Here is a 25609-nt window from a genome sequence, read left to right on the forward strand (position 1 = left end):
AAGGTTTCTCAGGTATTTTATGTTGTTGATTCTTGTAATACAAATTAGTGTGGTAAAGATTTAATACAGCAAGTAGGTATTTATCTGGCTGGAATAGAGGAAGGTACTAGAGTAATATAGGTTGCTAATGTGAGTGCAGAAAAGCTGCTAGATAATTACTTGTTAGATTCAAGTAAACCTATTAATGGTGTTTTGGCTAAGATTCATTTAAAAGGTAATGCTACCCCAAAGTTTATGAAAGCACGCACAGTTCCTTTTTATTACAAGAAAATGATTGAAGATGCCTTAGAAAAGCTAGTAGCGGATGAAATGATGGAATCCATATCACATAGCGAATAGGCAGTTCTTATTGTACCTGCATGGAAAGAAAATAAGGTTGAAATGAGGATTTGTGGAGATTTTAAAGTTTTGAATGAACAAATTCATTGTGACAGGTCGCCGTTACCAAAGATAGAGGAATTGTTATTCGTTGTAGGTAAGGGAAAGTTTTTTTTCTAAAATTGATTTAAAGAATGCTTATCTTCAAATACCTGTTGATGAGAAAATTCAAGAGTACTAAGTAATTAATACTCATAAAAGGATTGTTTAAATATAAGCACTTACCTTTTGGCTTGTCCTCATCTCCTGGTATTTTCCAAAGGTTTATTTCTCAACTGTTGCAAATATGAGAGTGTAGCTGCTTATTTAGATGATATTATTGTAAGTGGTGCTACCAAAAAGGAGCATGATCACTGATTAAGAAAGGTTTTGGAATTTTTGCAAGCACATAATGTACAAACGAATAAGACTAAGACTGTTTTGGAGGCTGAATCTATTGAATATTTAGGATACCACATCTCAGGTGAAGGAGTCAAGCCATCTTCAAAGGGACTGAAAGCTATTTTAGACTGCCCATGTCCTACTTCTGTTGAAGAAGTTCAATCTTTTTTAGGTATGATTACTTACTATTGCAAGGTTGTGAAGAATTTTTCTCTAAGCAAGCTCCCTTGTATGATTTGTTGAAATAAATGTAAAATTTAGATGGACTTCAGTACAGCAGAAGGTGTTTGAAGGCATTAAAAGAGATTTTTCCGAGTCCAAAGTGCTGACTAGTTTTGATGGGGATAGTCCTTTAATCATTGAGGTGGATGCGTCTCCTGTAGGTGTGGGGTGTGTTTTGTTACAAAAGGTTGGTGACAAAGAAAAAACAATTTATTTTGCAAGTAAAATATTATCTAAAGCAGAAAGGAACTACTCTCAGTTAGACAAAGAAGGATTAGCTCTTATTTTTGCAGTGAAACGTTTTAGATATTTTTTGCTTGGCAGGAATTTTGTTGCTAGAACTGATCATAAACCATCACTGGGACTTTTTGGAAGAGGGAAACAGATTCCATGTAATGCTAATTCTAGAATACAAAGATGGGCTTTGTTGTTATCTTAGTATGATTATGAATTAGTTCACAAACCTGGGAAGGAAAATGTAATTGCTGATACCTTAAGCAGATTGCTACTTGATGATGATTTTCATTCTGGTACACCAGCTGAGTATGTTAAATTGGTTGAATTACTTGATTTTGATGACATCTCTTTTCAGGCAGTTAAACATTTCACCAATAAGGATGCTGTATTGTCTCAGTTGAAAAATTGTTTGAAGCTGGGATGGTCAAAGAAACAAAATATGTCACTTCTGGAATATGCCTCTGTAAAAGATTATTTATCTCTCCATAATGATGTAATATTGTATAGAAATAGAGCTTTGATTTCTGTTGAGTTAAGATGTAAGATTTTGAACCATTTGCATTATGGGCATAATGATATAAATGCTATGAAAGCTGAGGCAAGGAATTGGGTATGGTGGCCAAAGATAGACCAGCACATAGGAGAAGTCACAAAGAATTGTAGCATTTGTTTTAAGAATTTTACAAATCCTCGAGCTCCTACATTGTCTTGGCCTATTGTTGGTAAATCATGGTCTCGACTGCACATAGATTATGCAGAACCGATTGATGGTAAATATTTTTTGATAATTGTAGATTCTCATAGTAAATTTTTGGATATTCAGTTTTCTAGTTCCACTACGTCAGCTGTTACCATTGGTCATTTGAGGAAGACATTCTATAATTTTGGTATACCTGATATCATTTTATCAGATAATGCTCCAAATTTAGTTTCTCAAGAGATGGAGGAGTTCTTGTGTAAAAATAGTATTAAGCATGTAACACCAGCTCCTTATCATCCATCCTCCAATGGTCTGGATGAAAGGGCTGTGAGAACATTCAAGGAGGGCCTGGGAAAATTTAAGAAGGGAGATATTCAGACCAGAATTTGTAGATTTTTGTATAACTACAGGAGGACTATGAATTCTTCCACAGGTAAGGCCCCAGCAGAAATAACGTTCGGTAGGAATTTCAAAGGTACTGTTGAATCAGTTAAACTGAAAGACAAATCTTTAAGGAAAATGAGGGATGAAATTTTCAGGGAGGAAGTAAATTGTATAAAGTCAATGATGCTGTGTTTGTTCGTAATTTTGGGAAAGGTTCACCATGGGTGGAAGGAAAGATTGTGGAAGTACTTGGGTTGAGAAATTATAAGGTGGAAATACAGAGTTTTGGTAATATTATTTGGACAAGACATGCAGATCAGATTATGCATAGATATATGGGTGACTTTAACCAATCCAATAAAGAAGTGTTATCCAATAATTCTAAGTCATCTGTAAATTTGAGTGATTCTAGTGCTTTCATTTCAGACACTAATGTACCATGTAATAATAGTGGGGCTGAAGAACCCATAGAAGTAACTGTAAATATTGATAGTGAATGTTCAGTACAACCAACAATATTAAGGCGATCCAGTCGAATAAGTAAACCTCCAGATCGACTTGATTTATAAATATATACAAATATGCTGTATTTATCATGTTTTGTTTTCATATTTGTTCCATGTTTTGGAAGAAGTATTGATTCATTTAATTGTCTGATGTTTTAAATTGGAATATTATTGCTTTTCTAGGGATAATGGATGTAGAGTTTTAGATATAAAAAAAAGGTAATCTTTTGTTAATTCTGATTCTATTCCCTGCTGTGAACGTCTTTTGTTTTTGAGTTCTCGGTTCCGTTGTTGTGTTGGGATGTGCCCAGTGTGCTGGTCCTTCGCGGCAAGTTGTTGTAACAGATTCACAATAAACCTTGTATTCGACCTTGTATTTAATTATGCTCGTCCTAACACGTTGTGTAGACCAGGTGTGTATAGAGGTGTTAACACGATTACATACAACAGCATTTAATTTGATACGTTTAGTACCTGCTCGAACCATTACTCTTACTGTTTTATGGGCACTAAGTTCAATTTCTCAACGACATCTGTGTTAAGAACGTTCTTTGAGATCCACTGTCTAAAAAGGCTCGTACTGGGATCCGATTCCCATCATTACTCGAAAGAAGGGTGGCTGTCGGTAACGCTGTCGGTCGAAGAGATGCAACATTTTTTACAGCTACTTGATTACTGTTAACATTATTCTGAGAGTTACTCTGATTATTCGTAGCCACTGATTTCTGACTAGTACTGAAACTAGGCTGCGATTGAGCAGTTTCTATAGGCTTCTTATCATCTCTACTATGACCTGATTTGGTGCTAGAAGGTTGCTGAGACGAATTTACAATAATGCTCGTAGAATTAGGTAATAGTCTAGCACATAAGAATGTATGATGTTTACCATTACAGTTAAAACAATATGTCTTACTCTTCCTGCTGCATTCAAATAAACGATGACCCTTTCGTAAACAACCAAAGCATAGTTGTAATTCATGAATACGAGCTCCTCTAGCCTCTAAAGTATTGTATTTCGTGCAGACCTTACCACTGAAAGTTATTTTCTTAAGGGTATTTTTAACGTTAGTTCTGAAAGCACTACTATGCGAATTAGCTTGATGCTCGTTTTTCGAACTTGTGTTACGATCCTTGCCACTCTTAACTGGGTTGGACGGTGATGACGTGGGGTTATGCATATTACTCCTACTTAAACGCTCAATCAATATCTCAATGCCCTTTCTCAGTTGATCTACACTTAGTTCACAAGTATCTTATCTCTGATACAAGGCTTGCAATGTTTCCTTTGATAAACACCACTCGATAATTGCTTTCTCATTAGAATCGCCTCTCGTTATACCTGGTAAAGAGTTTAACTGATGAACGATGCTATTCCATTTCATAAGGAAATCCATCAGTTGCTCTGCATCATGCTCAGGGTGTGGTAAACTTAACAGCCGATTTCTTAAGTTCTCTTCTAATTTCCCAACGTTGGAAAAACGAGTTTTCAGTAGGTTTATCGCTGCAGTATAATTAGCTGGAGTTATAGCTAAACCCTCAACGGTTTTGCATTCTTTACCCTTAAGGTAACTAGTCAGCACAGTAAACTTGATGACATCATTCATGTCCTACCTATCATGAATAACTGCTTTAAAAACAGTCCAAATAGGATACCACTGCTCAATTTTGCCATCAAAAGTAGGTATCGTAATTTGAGACAACTTAGGTTGCGGAATACTAGGGGTAGCAGGTACCGCAGGTGTCGGATTAACAGGTGTGGGCGAGGGCTCTGGGGCGGGCGCTGCTAACCGATCGATGAGTTTGGAGATTTCGTTGTCCGCTCTAGAGAGGTTACCGTTACTCCTCGTAATAGCATTTACTAATTCACGACCCTTAATCTCCCTGTAGTATTCAGAAGCTGCTGTCCGTAGTGAATCAGCTGCTTTCTGAAGGGACCCTAAACGCAGCTTAATTACTGCTGTAGACAACTCTTCAACATGTTCTACCTCATTCAAACGTCGTTCGATTTCACTTATAGCAGCCTCACACAAAATGAGTGAATTACTACAATTGTCTGCATCCATGGTAAAAGATTTTAAGGCAAAATCACCTTACAAAATATACAAAGTTGACAATAACAATTACAATATAAATCTCAATAATATCGAAGTAACTATACTTCCTCGAAAAACACTGATACACAGAAAAACATTAAAGTTAATAATCTGTGTTCTACAAAAATAATACTGGTCAATACCATATTACAAAACTCTTATTTGAAAGTCAAATTGCAATGAGACGGAAGAATACACATCGTCTCGTTACATCTCAATACTTATATGTGAACCACATCTACCTTCAAAAAAGGAGAATGACACTCACCTGGTTGTCGACCCTTTATCTCAGGTTGTCGTGTGTGTGTGTGTGTGTATGTGTGTGTGGTAGTTCAAAAACAACGTGCCAGCATAAAATGACTCTAACTGAGGGAAAGGGGCTGTAACAATCCAACAACAAACAAAATGATCTGATTCCAAATTACAAGGATCCAAAACAATGTGTTCAGTATCCAGAAAAACTAATTCGGATGTATTTAAACATCCGGTTCGAAGGACCAAGAAGGGAGAGAAGTTGTGGCGAAAAAGATGGACTTATAGTGGAGTGTATTATGCTTAACATTGTTACTTGGTCATAAACCGCTAAAAGCCTTATGTAACAACTCCACAAAACTCCCTTTGCGGTTTCTAAATTATGGGGAGATATCTCTCAACCCAATTCATTATTAATGAGGATAATACACCAAAATCATTAATGAATAGTACCACAACTAAGTACTTTCACTTCTGAGCAGTCCTTGTAGACATGAACTCAGATCATAAATCGCTACACGAGACACGACAAGAAGTACGCGCTCTCTCTCTCTCTCTCTCTCTCTCTCTCTCTCTCTCTCTCTCTCTCTCTAAATGTTGCTAGTACTCACGGGTTGATTTTCAGACCTTAGAGGACCGCTGTGTTATCTCGTTTCTAAAAGTTATTTGCATAACCTTAAAGTGAACACAAAAAAGGTTTATTAGATCAATTTATATTCACCATCCACAAAACTGAAACATAGGAAAAATTAAATAAAATCTAAGGATATTGAAATGCATTTGATAAATGTAAAGTTAAAATTAATTTAATAACTAAAAGTTAAACATATCAAAGAATAATAATTATCAAGTTCGTTGTCAAAAATAAATTCCAAATATAATAGTGTGCAACTTCAACATATTTATTAAATGTAGTGAATTAATTGGTGGTGTGTGTCAATACAATTTTCGGCGATATCACGCCCATATAGTGTACTACGCACATACACATACACACCCCTAAAGGGGCACGCAGAGGAGCGATCAGAGGGACGAACTACTACCATTCTTTTCCACTCCCGAATTCCGGTCTCTTGACCTCTCCTAATGGTTTCTCTGGCGAGAGGCATAAACAACAACACCTTCAACTCTTACCATACATGATATGCGCAATACATTCACCAAGAGCAATTTCATATATATATATATATATATATATATATATATTATATATATATATATATATATATATATATATATATATATATATAAGGACAAATGAATTATCATAACTAAAACAGTAATTATACTTCGTTACTAAAACATCTACTGACGTTTATGTCAAAAGACTTCGTCTTTGTGTAAAACCATTTTTTCGGTGCTAACCGCACCACAGCTCAGATACTACGTACTAGAACATAGCAAAATCAGATAAAATAATGTTAAGAGTGTCATTCTCGAATAGATGTGGTTCTTCTACCCTTATTATGTCATACAATATAGACGTACATATCTTTACAAAATATATGGACATGCGAATCCATTTGGTTTTCACATGAATTCAAATGCAGTAACATAGTTCCCGTCTGTCGATTACCTGACAGACGGCAATACGCAGTGAAAATCAATCAATAATTTCTTATGACACAGACATTAATAACTATAATAAAAGACAAACAGCACGGAAACAAGTGAATACACAAAAACATTATAAAATAAAATAGTTTTGAGAGGAATTCCTCCCACTTCTTGTTCAACGAAAACAGGTTTTGGCAAATCACCAAGATTACTATCATCCCAGTTAGAACATTCATTTGTCTGGGCTTCTCGTAATGCCTCGACATCTCGTCAAAACAACATTTATATGGGAAGGACAATTCCTTATTCCTTTCATAATACTTTATTCAGAGGACATTTCAAGACTTAACAGTCCCATTTTCAAAGCTATAAAATAAAAGGACAAGCATTAAAATCAGACCCAGGTTAAAAAACAGAAAAGGTTTTAACATAAAATTACAAAAATTGAAGTACGATTAGAAGGAAAAAAGTTTACCAAAAACTGCTGAAGGCAAAGACCGAGTGGCAATCAGGGTCCGGCTTGGTTTCAACGGTAACTCACAAGAGGTATAAAGGTGTTGACGTGGGCTGAGTATTTAGTTGGGGGAACAAGCTGTTCAACGACAAGTGATTCTAATACTACAAGTTGGTGGTCATTCGGAGCTCTGTAGTTTAAATCGTATTTAGTTCCTCGTTGGACGAATGGTTTTCGCGCTCGGCTGCCAATCCGGTGGCCCAAAGTTTGAATCCCGGCTCGGCCCGCGGAATCAGAGGAATTTATTTCTGGTGATAGAAATTCATTTCACGATATAGTGTGGTTCGGATCCCACAATAAGCTGTAGGTCCTGTTGCTAGGTGACCAATTGGTTCCTAGCCACGTAAAAATATGTAATCCTTCTGGCCAGCCCTAGGAAAGCTGTTAATCAGCTCAGTGGTCTGGTTAAATTAAGGTATACTTTTTAAATCATATTTGCATTTCTTAGCATGATCTAGTATACACGAGAATCCGGGATTTGATGGTCTTATACGCGTTCTATAACTCGCGCCTCGACTAGAGACTAATCTTACCATTAGTAACCTAAGGATGGAGCCAACGTACTTCCACAGGTTACACCTGGGGCAATTAAACATGTATATGACTCCTGAGGTCATCAAAGGGCGAAGCCTCTCTTTATATTTGAAAAGGTATTAATTTCAATTCAATAGCTGGTATAACAAAATGCTGGGGAGAATGTAGCGTTTGTTGCCGTGCTCTAAATCCTTTCCACGTATCAAAGGCTTTTCCCTCATCCTTGCTCGACTCTTGATCAGAATTTTCCTTCTTTGACATAATTTCTCCCACCCTCATCTTTCCTCGCTTCAAAAACGGAGCAGATTTTATTTATTATTATTTTTAAGAAGATGAAGAACCCTATTCATATAGAACAAGCTCACCAAAGGGGCCATTGACTCGGAATTCAAACTTCCAAAAAATATTAAGGTGTTCATTAAGAAGAAGTAAGTGGAGGTAAAGGGAAATAGGGAAAGAAGAGATCTCAATGAAAATGGAAAATTAAAGTTAATAGATAAAAATGTATTAAAATGCAAGGAGAATACTATCAGGGCAGTAGTGCATTGCATCTTCGCTTCAACTTCTAAAGTAATTCGTCCGTGTTTTTCACGAACTGGCGTCATCCATTTTTACATTGTAACATATCAAAACTTCATCTATCAGCGTTGTCACATTTTCAAACGAGATGTCTTCAAGAGATGAGGTAATTAGATGCTCCGAATCATATAAAAATCTTTGAAGACCATTATCTCAGATTGAGGAAAAAATGGGCTACGCCACTTCGTCAAACTGGGGACGATTTGTAATCTTTGATATACTCGAGTATTTCCTGCCAAAGTGACGTCAGGCGCAGTGTTCAGATTAATCACAAATGACGGGAAGTCATCACACAAGTTCTGTGAAGCTCGTTTCGAGAGTGTGCCTTCCCCTTTGTGCACAACCATTGGAATTTTCATCTTCCCGGTGGATTTTCAAAGTTTGGACTTAGGAGTGTCAAAGGAGGCCCAGTGGTGTTCCCTTGGAGATCTGGTGTCATCGTCAGGAAGATGAGGCAGATCTCCCGTCTACTCCTCCTTCTGTCCTTCATCTCTCTGAATTCCTCTGCCCAGTCAGGTGAGAGTCATTCGCAATTTCCTATCTTTGTTTTTCGTCTTAACTTTTGTAGAAATTAGCAGTAAATGGGAATATATATATATATATATATATATATATATATATATATATATATTATATATATATATGTGTGTGTGTGTGTGTGTATGTGTATATATATATATATATATATATATATATATATATATATATAAATATATATATATATATATATATATTGAACGTAGTGCCAAGTATCTGGTTACTTCACTTACCATTTATTAATTGTTACCTCACAACAACCAGACACCTGAACCCTCATCACAGGTACTAAACGACTGAATATTCTAAAGGCAACAGTGATCCCTTAACAACTTACCAGTATTGCAGAAAATCAGACTAAATTCATCAAAATAGGTGTGAGGTAGTCTTGTAATTAATTAGATTAATCAAAGGGCATCACTCCATCAAAAACTTTAAAAGTCTAAGTATTTCCCTGATTTCAGAAGTCTAAGTAATTTCCTGGTTCAAACTCACTTCAAGTAAATTGAAGGAAAACAGATCAATTAGCTCTCTATATTTCTACCTATATGCATATATAAAAGAAAACACTTATAAACATTTAACATACAAAAATTTATTATCAAACTCAAAATTATGAGTGAAATTCACAATATCAGGGAAAATTACTGTTACTTGAAAGCAAAGCAAAGTTTAATTAATTCTTGAATCAGTTAAGTAAAATTAAATCAAAATTAATTTATCACAAAATTCAAGAAAATTAAGTCAATCAAAATTCAAAAGTGTTAGGCAATATTTAAAATTTTGGAAATTAATCACAAGTGCTAAACAACAATGAAACTTGAAAAGAATTCTAAGTAAATTTAAATTCACAAGTGTTAAATTCAATTAAGTGGGCAACGATTAATTAATGAAAACAATTAAGTTAATTAAATTGTGAATGTAAATGAAAACAGAAAAATTTGAAAAATATCAAAATTGCAAAAAGTATCAATCACACAGAATATAAAATAAAGACACACTTCAATAAGAAAATGGACAAATGCACTTCAAATGAAACAAACATAAAACTCAAAAATTTGCAATGTGTGAAAATGTAAATTGTTTTTCAGCCAATGTAAATATTAGTTTAAACTTTTACCAAACCACTGTAACTATTAGTTATTAGTTTTTACCAAACCACTATTACTATTAATTATTAGTTCCCTAAATCATCGTAACCATTAGTTTATTAGTTGCAACTAACAAAAATATAACACACTTTACCTTGGTATATGAATTTCTTTCTTTTTGCTGCAGTTTGTTAAAAAAATTCATCAATTCACAGTATTTCACAAAAATAGGCGCCGTTACACATTTACAATGTTTGTTCAGATTCCACAAAAAAACACTAAATAATACTAAATAACTCTAAGAAATATCAAATCTGAAATTTACGAGTTACGAGTGACCATTTTACATTATGTTAATATCAATTATGGTAAGAGAGAGAGAGAGAGAGAGAAAGAGACAGATCTGAACGCCAGGAATCCCAATTCTATGATGAAATGCTCTCTGTCTCCTCCTTGTATGGGCACTTCAAGAGCCAGATGGGTTCAAAACGTTTTGGGCAAGACAAAGATGATGCAATCCTTTCTAGAAGCTTCTAATAGTGATGTAACTTTACAGAAAAAATCATGAAATCTGCACGTGGTTTCGGCAAAGACGTAAGCGTATGAAACAAGCTATGAACAAGTCATGACATTGCTCAACAAAGACACGTACCCGATCGAGACAGAAACCCCTTATCAAACGTGATGACAGGTTAGGAAAGCAAACGGAGCTCTCGAGTTCCTCTAATCAAACGTTTTGACAGGTTTTGAAAAACAACTCTAGTTCGAACGGACAAAGATAATCTCTCTCTCTCTCTTTACATTCTATGTTATATACTTTTAAATTATGTTATGTGAAATCTGAACATACATTTAAACATCTCATTACTCTAACTAGCTACAGAATCTGAAAAATTTTGCAAAATAACATTTTATACAGTCAAAGAGGGGATACATGTATTTTGAAAGTAGTAATGCATATATATATATATATATATATATATATATATATATATAATATATATATATATATATATATATATATATATATCCATGTAGCACGAAGGAACACGTACTTAGGAAGAGCTTTCAATTCATGGTAGAAAGGTGAGTGAAAAATGGTGGACTTGGGACAAGTATTTTTATAGTATATTCTACATTTTCTAGTTCACATTGAATATAATAGATGTTGACAGAGCTTTATATACAAAAGGAGAAAGGGGGTGCCGGGTTACAGTTTGTTAATCTGGGCAGCGTGTTCTTTAAGCAAAATCTACAAGGAAAGAGGACCAAGGGGCAATCCAGGATGAAAATTTTAATTCTTTGTTGACATAGCTTCAATAAAAATGGATTCCAACAGATTCTTTTGCATTGATCTTTGACCCTGCAGATTACTGAGGCTTAAGACAGGCCATGCTATTAACTGGGATAATTCCTCAATAATCTGCAGGGTCAAACATCACCACAAAAGGAATCCGTTGGATTCCATTTTTATTGAAGCGACGTCTACAAGGAATTTAAATCTCCATCCTTGATCCTCTTTCCTTTTCTTTTTTTCTTAAAGAACACACTGGCCAGATTAACAAACTGTAACCCCTGCCCCCTTTTCTATTTTTTGCATATAAAGGTCTGTCAACTTCTATTATATTCAGTGTGAAATTGAAAATGTAAAATATACTATGAAAATACTTGTTCTAAGTCCCCAGTTTTTCACTCAACTTTCTACCGTGGATATTATATATAATATAGATAGATAGATATATATATAAGATATATATATAGATATATAGATATATATATGAGATAGAGATATAGATAGATATATATATATAGTATATATATATAGTCCATACATATAGGAGATATATATATATATATATATATATATATATATATATTATATGATATATATATATATATATATATATGTATGTATTTATATATATTTGGTATAGTATATATATATATATGATATATATATATATATATATATATATAGATATATATATTAGATATATAGATATATATTATATATATTATATATATTATAGATATAGATATATATATATATCTATATATATGATATATATATATATATATATATATATATAATATATATATATATATATATATATATATAAAGTCATATTACTGTTTAATATCAAATTTACTATTTATATACAGAATACCTATCCTCTCTTTCTCTCTGTTTTTCTCACACACACGTGCTCTCTCTCTCTCTCTCTCTCTCTCTCTCTCTCTCTCTCTCTTTCTGGTTCATATTCGGTGTTTGGAGTCGGAAAGCTCCCAGAATCTGGTTAGCAATAGCACTGAAGGATACATTTACAGTAAGGGATACTAGTAAAGCCACCTAGAACAAAAGAGAAGATGGAAAAGTCCCTCGAAGTGGCGCAGTTTAATGCACAATCCATTCGGAACAAAGTAGATTTCTTCAAAGCATTGATAGCAAGTGAAGAATTAGATATAAGGGGTATCACAGAAACTTGGATACAAGAGGCAACAAGAGACTTCGTAGAAGAGTACCAAACAGCTGGATAAATTTTTCAAAACAGATAGACCCAATAAAAAAGGTGGAGGCGTTATGATATATGTTAGGGACCACCCCAGTCCAATAGAGTGTAAAATTACAACCATGTATGAAGTGATTAGCATCGATATAAACAGTCTAGGTAAGAAGATAACTCTAGTACTAGTGTGCAGACCCCCCCGCCACCCACTAACCACTAATATCTGATGAGGAGCAGTATGCACTACTACGACAAGAGATAAAAAGCAAACTATGCATAATAAGGGAGATTTTAATGCAGCAGTACATTGCGACACAGTGACCTCCGTTTAAAACGTAGAAGGAAAGAGACTTTTAAATTTTATAAAAAATGAATTCCTCCACCAACAGGTTAACAAACCTACTTGAGGAAACAACATACTAGACATCGTCCTATCAACAGAAAATAACCTAGTGTCTGACCTTTCAGTAGGTGCAAATCTAAGCAAAAGCTACCATAAAATTATTACATTTCAAATTAATCTTCAACATAAAAAAGAGAAGATATTAATGAGATTAGACTACAGTTGAGAAGACCTAAAGAACTAAAGGAGTACGTTAAAAATCTAGAGTATGACGAGATCACAGGCATAGATAAGGACTGGGAAGTGTTTCTAGAGGAATACATAGAAAAACGCTCTAATTGTATACCGTTAAAGGAAATACTGTCAAATGGCAACCCTCAGCCTATGTGGTTCAACAGAGAAATTAAAAATAAAATAAGAGAAAGAGACAGATTGCACAAATCAACGAACCCACACCCACACCAGTACAAGCAAACAGGCATAAAGAACTCTGTAGATTGCTGGACAAATTTGTAAGAAATGCAAAGATAAATGAGGATTAGAGTGCTGCATCAGTTTGTAAAGAAAACCGAAAAGAATTCTTTGTGCATGTTAATCATAGAAAACCAATATAAAAAATAGCATAGGTCACTTAAGGGACAATAGAGGTAACCTGGCGAACTCAAAGTTATTGAATAAGTTTATTACTAGTCTATTCATAATTGAAGACATTACCTCAATACAGGAACCTACTATTAAATGTGAAGGGGCAGATCCATCAGACAAAATAATTTTTACAGAAGAGGACATTAAAAACAAAATAGATAAACTCAACAAGTTCAAATCTCCTGGCCCAGGTGGGATTCATCCAAGAGAGATTAAAGAGCTAAAAGAGGAAATAGTTCCTCACCTATACAAACTCTACAGAAAAAGTGCCAAATAAAGAAAGGCACCATAAGGATGGAAACTAGGTAATGTGCCCCCTGTTTACAAAAATGGTCCAAGAGAAGAGCCCAGAAATTACAAACCAATTTGTGTAATGTCGGTCGTTTGTAAGATTTTTGAGTCCATGATTGCAGGTCAAATTGTGGATCACATTGATAGAAACAACTTGTTGTTAAACAGCCAAGACGGTTTTACACAAAACAGATCCTGCCTATCAAACCTCTTGGAGTTTTTGCATAACATGATTAGTATTTACGACAGTAGTAGAGCAATAGATATACTCTACTTAGATTTCCAAAAGATCTTTGACAAAGTCACAGGCAAGAAATTGATGATAAAAGTTAGAGCTTTAGGAATTGTAGGAGAAACAGCAGACTGGGTCGAAGACTGGCTAATAACTTATAGAAAAACAGAGGCATAATAAATGGTGAAGAATCAGAATGGGTAGATGTAATCAGCAGAGTTCCCCAGGGTTCTGTCCTTGGCCCTCTCTTGTTTTTGATTTACATTAATGACATTGATGTAGGCTTAACTAGCAGGATAGCCAAATTTGCAGATGACACCAAACTAGGTGTAAATGCAGCAGACCCAGATGCAATGGAAAGTTTAAGAAATGATCTGATGAAAGTAGTAGAGTGGTAAAAAAAAATAGCCTTTTAACGCAGATAAGTGTAAATTGTTACAAATAGTACATGTTGCTTGGAAATGACATAAATAGGGTAGAACAAGAAGAGGACATTTGAGTCATTATTACCAAGGACTTAAAATACATAAGAGTGCATGAAAGCTGAAAAGAAGGCACAGAAACTAGTGGGATGCATAAAGAGGCAGTTCAAATACAGAAACAAGGAAACGGTGTTGCAGCTCTACACATCAATGGTTAGACCCCATCTTGAATATGCAGTATAGCTTTGGTCACCAACACTAAGAAAACACATACATAGAATAGAAGGAGTACAAGCAAGAGCCTCAAAGTTTATTCCATCCATCAGGCAAATAGGTTACCAAAGACGACTAGAGATCCTGAACATGTGTTGCTTAGAAACACGACGACTGTGAGGACAACTAATAGAAATATTTAAAATACTGAAAGGCATAAGATAAGTACAGTAACCTAATTACATTAAACGAAAACCAGACAAGAAATAATGGATGGAAACTAGAACTGAAGAGATACAACACATCCCATTGTGGGAACTCCGTTACATACAAGATATGTGACATGTGGAATAATTGCCACCAAAAGCTGAAACAGCAACAGTGTGGAAGAGTTTAAAAGAAAGCTAGATAAAATCATTAGGACACTGTGAATGCACAGTTAAACCTGCTCCTACAGATAAGTGAGCACACGATGTCTCCTCGGATGGACTAACAAGTCTTTGAGACATCCTAATCCGTGTAACTCCTTGTAATTCTCTCTCTCTCTCTCTGTGTGTGTGTGTGTGTGTGGCGTGTTTGTGCGTAAGTTGTGCGTTATTGTCAAGAAATCCTTATGAGGCTCCGAATGACACTCCTACGTATGGCGTCCTGTCTAGTCAGGATATCCTTCTGAGATAATGACCGTGGCAACTCTTGCTCGTTTATAAAGGTCATCAGGAGATTTGATATACGAGATAACAATTACTGCCACAATACGTCCTTTAACGGATGAAGCAGCAGTGTAGAATATTTCCAAGACATTTCATACTCACATAGTTACCATAGAAGGTTCATCAGCCATACTCTGAAGTCTGTACATATATAATTGGCACAATTCACCTCAATCTGACTACCACTCCCGGGCTATCTGAATATGAAGGCCCCTATTGCAAAGTCCAGCGTTCCAACATTTTTTAAGGAGTCCTCTCCCCACTCCCCTTAATTAACACTTACAAATTCCCCACTTGTTCACCAGCCTGTTATTCCCCATTCTCTCCACATGACCAAACCAGATCAAAGCACTCTTAACCCCCTTTTCACCCATGCTAACCTTTTCACCACCTCAACATATCTTTAAAGTTCTCACTCTTAGTTTTTCTTGTTTCATGCGCAACACACAACCTGTTAATCTCAGAAGATTCTATCTTTTTCCTTTCATTCGCATTCAACATCCCCACTTTATTTCTGTGAAGAAGGGTTCCTCATCAACCCTTGACTCATAATCGCCATAGCTTCCTTATCACACTCCGCATCATTTCCAAGTCTTTTGCACACACCCTACTAGCTTTTTGCTTCACCTAATCTGCGACTCACCTCTTCTCTTATCCTGCAGTTATCTATCAAATTTACTTACAATTGCCTTTATAAATCAGTCCCCTTCAATCTTCCTCAGTTCTAACCTATGGTCAGTACTCTATATGTTCCTGGTTTACATTTACAGTAAACAACTTCCACTTGCTCATGTATGCCCTGAACATTCTAAAATTGTTCAATCAGTGTGTTTCTTCACCATTCCCAATCAGCACAGTATCATCTGCAAGCATGAGCTATATTGCGCTCCATTCACATTTCATTTCTTACAGCATACTTTGGCACCTACCTTCAATTACCTCTCTCTGCCTTGTCAATTCACTCATCTATGAAAAAAATAAACCGCAATGAAGATATGACATGCTCCTGTCTCTGTCTCACTTTGACATCAAACCAGCCAATCTTATTAGGGTTAATTCCAATGCTCTCTAAAACTTACACTTTACATATACCACACCTCTCAGCACCTCACAAATTGTCTCTGTTCAGTCTGTCATCCGCTTTTTCTAGGTTCCTGAATGCTGGGTACAGCTTTTTCACTGACTCTCAAACTTCTCCCCTAGCTGTTGCATTCCAAATAGCTTGTCCATAAACCCTATTCATCATCTAAACAAGAAGTGTCCTTCGTTCATCAATGCCTCTGTTGCATGTTTCAACTGTTTATATCGGAAACCAACAATGCATCTCGACTGGAATACTCAGTAATATTAAGCCTCATTTTAAGAAACTTCCAGAATCACCAGCTTTACCTTAATACACAATAACCTTCTTGCCCCACATACATTTTGGGAACCTTTTCATAATCCGTATATGGAGATTCTTTCTCAGCATCACTTAGTGTCTGAAAGGAAAGCAGATATATTCAATCGTCCTCTGCAGTGAGCCATACTATTGCTGGGTTTGTTTATTCACATGGATATTTTGACGCTACGATAACAGACAGCAAATAGCTTGTGGTAAAGTTGCAAATACGGTATAATCAAGACCCATATGAGAAAGTCTGTTTAGATGATTGATAATGTTGGTCTTAAAGTATAATAATTCTATAAAGGCCAATTATCAATATTAATAGACCGTACTACATAACATTAAAGTAAATCTGTTTTAAATATCTGACATCTGCAATGAAGACTAATCCAAAACAGTCTGCCAAGGAATCTGGTTCATGTGTGGAAATCTGTACCAGCCACCATGTTAGCTGGGATGCCTGTATTGGAAGTCCTCCAGTAGGATGCTGAAAGTTTCATGCAAACTGAAATGTGCAGCTCCCAAAAAGAAAAAAAAAATATAAAACAAAATAGAATCTTTTTTCTTCTTCTCTTGCCTCATCGTTGATGACCTTGTTGCAACTCCAGCATGACCTCATATTTGGATGTGCAATATATCTCAAGATTACCAGACAAACATGGAGACATTCCTCTTAAGAGGTCTTTATAGAACAGTCTATAAACTTATGTTGGAATGCAAAATCAGTGTACATAATTGTTATTATTATTAGTTATTTTTATTTTTTTGACCAGCAAAGTCACTGTAAACTTCATTATTATTACTATTCCTTGACAGAATCGGCGGTCCAGACTACATCAAACGGCCAACCGGCATTTTTTCGTCTGTCGAACAATGCCATCGTCGTCATAGGTTTCAGGACTGAACACCCATGGCCACGTATCAAGTACACAGTGTCTGATCTAGGAAAAGAAATACTTAAAGGAAAGTTTAATTCATTTGAATGGACATCACAGTGGATACCACTTATCATAGATACAAAGGTGAGCTATGACCGTATAATGAGATTTACTTTTGCTGTAAAAGAAAAGGAAGAACTTCAAAAGAATTCTAACTAACCCCAAAAAGTTAATTTTACCGCACTGCCAATTTTGTAAGAATATCAGATATATATATATATATATCTATATATATATATATATATATCTATATATATATATATATATATATATATATATATATATATATATATATATATATATATATATATATATATATGTGTGTGTGTGTGTGTGTGACGTTACTTACTTTTCGTACACAGCTCTAAGGTAACGTGCGCCGACTTGGAGGCTATACTTTGGAGAATTAGACTTCTTAACTTGCTGAAAAGTCTTGATCTGGAGTTCGCTAAAAGGGTTCTAATTTAGATGAGAAATGAAGATTAATGTGAGCTTATTTCTTTATTCTTTGTTCGGGGTTCTTACAAAAGTTTTTCCACCTTCTGAGTTACTGGGCTCTTGGACTGATAAAACTTAATTGGCACTTGTTGCAATTACGAGTTTATAGGCACGAGGGAATTTTACTGAGTATTGATTGTCACTTATCACTGTCTTTGATTGATTCGCACACCACACTTTTGCACCTGTTCTTCTTCTCGGGATTCTTCTGTCTTTCTCTCCCTTCTCTGCCTGTTGCCGAGCCACTGGTTCTTCCCTCGTTCCCCTCTTTGTCGTTATCTTCTCTCGACTTCGCTGTTCCCCTTTTTTCTCTGCTCTACCTTCTTCTCTCTCTGTCTCGGCATTTTTACTAGGATGATATCTTTTTAGCACCGCCTTTGGATTTTTGGGTTCTGACTGGGTGGTGGGCATCTTCTAAAAGACTTCTTGTGTCCTGAGTGGCTGCAAACTTGTATACAAACCGCCTTCCTGTCATATCTTCTACCGTGATTCGTAGGCTTTGAATTTGTATACGCCTCCTACTTGATGTCTTGGCTTTTTGGGGGTGTATCCCTTGGTAACCTCATAGGTCATTCGTTGATACCCCTTTTGGGCTGTCTTATGACCAACACTCATGGCTTTTGATTCGTCGATACTAGAGGCCTATCTTTGGAAAGGTGGAGTTCTGAAGAGTTTGGTACTTCCCTCTTTCTAACAACGGGTCATAGAATTCCCTTTTAACGTATGCCAGATGGCTCTCTCTGACCTGTTCACGAAGGGAACAGCGATTAGTCATAGGCACTAATGAGAGTAGTTTCCAATTTCTCGAATATGCCTGGTAGATATCGCTCGTCGCCCATAATCTCCTGTTGGTCACTAATCGCTGGTGCGGACAGAGGTTTTTTGGGGGAGATGAAAGCCACATGGCTTTAGGTCTAAAAAGCCTTATCGTTGGGTCGAGTAACGCGATAATTTGTTCTCTAAGAAAAATCATTATCTTATTCCCTTTTCCTATTTCTTCTCTTATTATCCGTTTCGTGCCTTTTTCTTAAGTATTATTAAGTTATTGCCTTTGGAATAACAACACTGTGCCACACTATTACAGTCGTCGCCCGCTACCTCGCTGACTCCGACAGCGTTAACTAAGCTGAAGCAAATATTATACCTACAAGAGGACTCCTAACTTATGCTTCTTGGAAATCATATTGAAACTTTAACTCAAAAACATCAAAAGTGAATGTAAACATGAGCAAATCCTTGATTAAGTAATGTTAAGGGCAACAATCAAAATTGAAGGTAAACTTGAATAAATTCTTGAGTAAGTAACATTCAGAGAAACATGAAAACCAAATATGAATATGAACAAATACTTGATTAAGTAATATTAAAAGAATCATCAAACTGAATTCAAATATGAGTAAATCACATTAGGAAACATGAACTGAATGCAAACATAAATAAATCACCAAAAAACAAGAAAACTGAAAGTTAAACATACATAAGCCCTTGAGTCACACAAGTTATAAAAATGCATGGTAGAAGCAAAAAATAATGGTAACTATCCAAGTTTACAGTACATGATTGGTTCAGTCCTCAGTCCTATTCTATCTAGGTGGATATCGTCTTTCTTTATGGAAAAATAAATTCCGTTCTTCGTTGACGACACTTGATGGCTTCTTGTTCGCTGCGACCTGCTGCTTGGAGGCAAGTCCTGGGAGAAAATATTCGTGTGTATTTGTATGCAATAACAAGGGTGTCCTTGACTTCCTACTGAGATTGTGTATTGTGTTTATGCAAAATTTCATTGGACATTCTTACTGTAATTTCTGAGTAACCTTGTACATTAAACAATATAACTTCACTGCTTGATACTAAAACAAAATTGGCAACTCGGTTAAAGGAACCTGTTAGTGGTTAATACTTGTAGGTTTCTTCTACTGTGACAACAATTAGTAAGTTTTCACCAATCAATATCTTGTTAGTAAGTTTTCAACAACTACTATCTTGTAATGAGTCTTCATCAATTAACATCTTGTTAGTGAGTCTTCGTTGATTAATATCTTATTAGTAAGTTTTCATCAATCAACATCTAATGGATTTGAACAAAATAAGTGTATTAATTACCCCTTAAAAATCTAAATAATTTCTGAAACGAATTCTCTTATCTTAAAATCTCTTAATATCTATCTTAACCCGTCTTATTTATTCTTTTAAGAATGTTTTCTTCTGGAACAATTAAACGGTTAATATACGTCTGAAATTCTTTATCTACGCATTTAACCGTTTCTTACATACCCAAATAATTCCCTTCAAGTCGAAATAAATTTGAAGTTAGTGCACATAACTCCAAAAATTTGCTACAAACCGACTAATTAAAGTAAGAATTGTAACAATAAAAGATATCCTAAGTCGACCGATGAAGGTAAACTTAGCAATAAAGAAATCAAATAAATACATGGGAATAATGGGATGAATTAATGGGTTTGTTCTTCTGTTTCACTGAAAAGTGACTCTTCTATTTCTTAGGTTATACCTAGTTCCTTCTTCTGGAAAATCTTCTGACCTCTGTCATTTCGGATTCTTCAACTTCTTTGGTTCTCTTGACCTTGTCCTTGTTTATCCAAAATTCTTCTTCTAATGATTCAGCATATGTGGAAGGCATTTGGTTATTCATTTTCTTAACCTTTATCTTAGTCTCTTGTATGTCTACGACCTTGTATGGTCCTGTGAATTTTGTGGCTAACTTATAATTAATACCACTTCTTATTTCCTCCTTAATATAGACTTCCATCCCCTTTTCTTGTTTAGGTCTAACACGGAACTTAATCCGTTCTTGATGCTTCTCTATCATATTCTGCTGGGCTTCTTCTAGATTCTTGTGCAATTGCTTGTGGATACTTTAAAGTTTCCGATTCTTATCTTCATGATACTTCAGAGTAGTTAGGCTGTATTGGCTGATTCAGCCATGCATAAGGTAATCTGGGTTCATATCCCATCAAAGTTTTTATGGGAGTTGCTCTAGTACTCGTATGATGCCTTGCATTTAATGATAATTGGACTAAAGGTAAATTGACGTCCCAGTCAGGATCCTGTCCTACTGTGTGACGTAATACGTCTAAAACCTTCCTGTTATTCCTTTCTACTAAGCCATTGCTAGCTGGGTGATACGGCTGTATCGCTACCTTTTCTACCTTAAAGGCGTTACAAATTTCTTGAACTAATGAGTTGTTGAACTCGGTCCCATTATCAGAAATAATGAGCTGTGGGGCAGAATATCTGCAAAATATCTTATCAAAGAGAGCGGTTGCACATTCCTTGGCACTTTTACTAGTTAGTGGTATCAACTCTGTATATCTCGTGAGCACGTCGATACATACTAGTATATTCTTATTCCCTTTACTCGTGGTATGAAGATTAGTGATAAGATCAATAGATACTCTTTCGAAAGGAGTCTGTGGGATAGGATATTTCCCTAGTGGTACTTCATTGTCTGTTCTTCCCTTGTAGCTGTTGCATGTGTTGCAGCTCTTCACATAATTACTAACATCTTTGTGAATTCCCTTCCAATGGAAAGTTCTTTGGATTATTCTAATTGTCTCATCCCTTCCTGGGTGAGCTCTCATGTCATTGTCGTGCATTAGCTCAATGACCTTGTTTCTTAGACTCTTAGGTACTAACCTTTTGTGCAGCATCACCTATAATTTGAAACCAAAGTCATATTCGTGACACATCCAAATTAATACGCCATCTATGTCCGTTAGTGCATCTGTGGGACATCCAACCTTCCTACCTAGTTCGGTTAATTCTTGTTGGCTGTGTTTTCGTTCGTTTCTAACGTATTTGAACAGTTCCCTTATATCTTCATCTCTTTCTTGTTCTTTTATGAAATTTTGCCGGGAAAGCTCCTCTGTATAATGCATGGTGAGTACATTTACGTCGTTGCAGATTGTTTCATTCTTTTCTTCTTCTTGACTTATCATATTTATACTATCACCTTGTGACACATATCTTGATAATGCATCTGCTACCTTATTCGTCTTCCCAGGGACATATTTCACCTCTATATCAAAATCTTGGGCTATCATGAACCAACGGGCTCTTCGTCCAGAAAAATTAGGATTCTTTAGCATTTCTACTGCAGCTGAATGATCCGTGAACACGGTTATCTTGTAACCAAAAATGATATATCTGAAATGCTTTAAAGCGTCTATTATAGCTAGAGACTCGAGGTCTTTTACTGAACTAGTTCACTTCTGAGGGCTTTAATTTCCTACTGTAATAAGCTATGGCATTATACTTATTATCTTGTCTTTGCATTAAACATGCTCCTATACCAATGTGGCTTGCGTCCGTGGCTAAAAAGAATTCTTTGCCAAAGTCTGGGAAGCTAAGTACTGGCGGGTGTGTTAATCTTTCTTTCAATTCATCGAATGCTTCTTGCTGCTCGTATGTCCATGTAAATGATATGTGTTCCTTTAGTTCATTAGTGGAGCTGATATGACTGCAAAGTTCCCTATGAACTTGCGGTAAAAACCTGCTAAACCTAAGAATGACTTTACGTCCTTCTTGCACTGAGGTGTAGGATATTCCTTGATTGACTTAATCTTTAAGTCGTTTACTTCTACGCCCTTTTCACTTAGTGTATGCCCAAGGTAGTCTATTTTCCTTTTAAGGAAGTTACACTTCTTTAATTTAAGCTTCAGGTTGGCTTTTCTTAATCTCTTTAGGACTTCTCTGACTAAGTCTATATGTTCCTCTATGGTATCTGTTGCTATTACCAAATCATCTATGTAACAGTGTACGTCCTTGCCTAGTAAATCGCCCAAAATTTTATCCATTAATCTTACAAAAGTTACCGGGCTTGACTTTAGACCAAAGGGCATTCTTACATACTGGGGGGGGGGGTATCTGCCGTTACTAGTGGAAAAAGCAGTCAAAGGTTTACTTTCTTCGTCTAGAGGGATTTGCAAGAATCCCTGCAATAAATCTATAGTGGTGAAGTACTTCTTGGACCCTATAGTGGCGATAAGATCTCGCATTGACGGGGCAACTGGATAAGGAGCATTTTCAGTAATTTGGTTCAATTTTCTGAAATCCACAACTATTCTATAAGTTTTGTCCCCTTTAGGAACTAGCAAAAGTGGAAAAGACATGGGGATTAGATGGTTTCTATTATTCCTTGCCTATTCATTCTTCGTACTTCTCTTTCAATGATCTCCTTCTGGGAATGTGCTACTCTATAAGCTGGTAGTAAATTGGCTTTGTTTGATGGAATGTCTATCTTGTGCGTTATTTCGCGTGTATTTCCCCAGGTGTCGCCGCCTAGAGCGACTATATTCATTATATTCGCACAGTAAAGTCTATGAATTCTTCGCTAACATGGTTTTCCTTAATGTCCTTTAAATGAGATCACCTATTTTAGCTCTTCTCAGTTTTATGTCTGAGCATAATTTTCATTTCCCTACGGATCGCGGCTACCGTTTCCCTTTTCTACAACTCGTATAGGTATGGAGTTTATACTTTCTGTAGGCCTATCTCTGTACCTGGTGTTAACTTAACCTTTCCTCCTCTGTTATTCGTAATCTGTAACGCTATTTTGCTCTGTCTGACTTCATGTAAACTAGAAGAATAATGTATTCCATTTACTTGCGACCTTTCAGTAAGCGTGAGAATTTCCTTCCCTTCAAAAATTGGATTTACTGTACATTCTACCCACGTACTATCTCCTGGTTTAAGTCTTAATTCCCTCTCTAACTTTTAAATAAGTGCATTGATTTGATTCTAAGAGGTTAATGATCTGTTGTGAACTCGTGATGCATTGTGGATATCTTCCCTCTGTCTTATCCTTCTTTAAGATACCTTTCAGTGTGGGATTCTCTTGAGTCTGGGTTCTTTTAATTGACTTGCATAATGGTATTCTAGAAATCTCACGACCGTTTTCAATCACTAGTTGTTCTCTTGGGGCATCAATGCTTATCCCTTGTCTAGCCATAGTTGGATAACCTATCAGCAAATGGGCAAAAGCTAATTGTATATCTCTGGCTACCAGAACCTTTTCTCTTAGAGCAATTCTTCCTAGCCTAAATGATTCTACAATCTACTGCTGGGTTCAAACTTAAGTGAGAGAAATACAATCGGTACACCTTTTCTGACATTATATTCTTAGGACTTCCTGTATCAAAGAATGTAACAATAGGTTTCTCTAGACCGACATGTGCGGGAAATAATGGTCTATAATTATATTCATTTCCTACATCAACTTTGCTAACCTGTGTAGCTGGGCTTAGCCTTGACATTTCGGACGTTCTTTCTGTTATAGAGGAAGATTCATTGTACCAGTAAGCAGAAAATTTCCCATTGCGTCGTCTGACATTGGCTGAACTGGTTGATACCCTGTACTTGCTGTTTGATTAGCATATCTATTTGGGATGGAATCTCTATTTCCTCTAAACTGGGGGAGATTGACTATTGTTTCTACTTCTGCCTCTCGACTGAGATCTACCTCTAGGAGCTAAAACAAATCTATTTCTGCATTCTCGAGCACTATGTCCTGTTTTCTTAGGGAAAGGACAGAAGGCTATCCTCGGCAGTCACTGGCAATAATGTCCTCTCTTCTGACAGTTATAACACGTTGACTGTCGAAAATCCTCCTTGAGAAGATTTACCTGGCATCTTATTCTGATTTCTAGATGGTGTCCTAGATCTATTTGGACCCTTTTCTTTTTGTCCTATAGCGACTAAAGGTCTGTATATAACATTCCCTTCAGGTCTTCTACCTAGGATTTTGTTTCTCATCTCTTCCAATCTCCGATACATCATCGGATGTCTCCCACTTACGAGTCATCCTTGCAATAACTTCCGTTGGCAGGCTTCCAATCATTATTGCTAGTCTAAATATTTTTTTAACATGGCCCATTAGCATTTTTTGCTTGCCTCCTTCTACCTCTATCCAACCAGTGGATTCCATGAAGTTACCCCATTCATTCATATTATTATACAACTGAGAGCTAAACTCTTGATAACATCTTTCGTCTAACTTAAATTGACGCAATATCCTTGCCAAGCTAGTAACTGGATCTCTTTCACCAACTGTGGAATAAACCTTCCTAAAATACCGGGGGTTTTTTTTTTTCGAGTTGACACGAACCCAATTCTTAAGATCTCGGTAAGTCTCGGAGTGGACGTACCGTTCTAAGTCTCCTCCGGCTTCCAAATCAGATAACTCTTGGCTTCAATAAGCTTTTCTCTATCTGTCCCCGTTATGCTGTCTAGGCGTGTCTCCACCTGCTCTATCCACTTCTCTAAGTTACAAGCTAACTGACCATCCTTTCTTCCACAAAATTTAGCTATGTGATTAATTACATGCCCCTTATGTGTTCCCATTACTGCTGCGTTCGAATTCACGGACTGAGTACCTTCCGGCATGGTTAATTTCCTTGTTTGACTTCTCGTGAGCACAGGCGTTCTTACGTTCTGATA

At 36.0% G+C, this 25609-nt stretch overlaps 1 protein-coding gene across 1 annotated transcript in view; it reads left to right on the plus strand.

Annotated features, from left to right (window-relative positions):
• The first annotated feature begins 8650 nt into the window (after nt 1-8650).
• Nucleotides 8651-25609, plus strand: part of LOC135209444 (uncharacterized) — a 29216-nt gene continuing 12257 nt past the window's right edge. Inside the window, exons 1-2 of the mRNA XM_064242117.1 lie at nt 8651-8853; nt 17532-17737. Coding sequence (XP_064098187.1) covers nt 8787-8853; nt 17532-17737 — 273 coding nt within the window. The 5' untranslated portion in view covers nt 8651-8786. The remainder of the gene's footprint in view (nt 8854-17531; nt 17738-25609) is intronic.

Source organism: Macrobrachium nipponense, chromosome 38 (genome assembly GCF_015104395.2).
Source record: "Macrobrachium nipponense isolate FS-2020 chromosome 38, ASM1510439v2, whole genome shotgun sequence".
NCBI lineage: Eukaryota > Metazoa > Arthropoda > Malacostraca > Decapoda > Palaemonidae > Macrobrachium > Macrobrachium nipponense.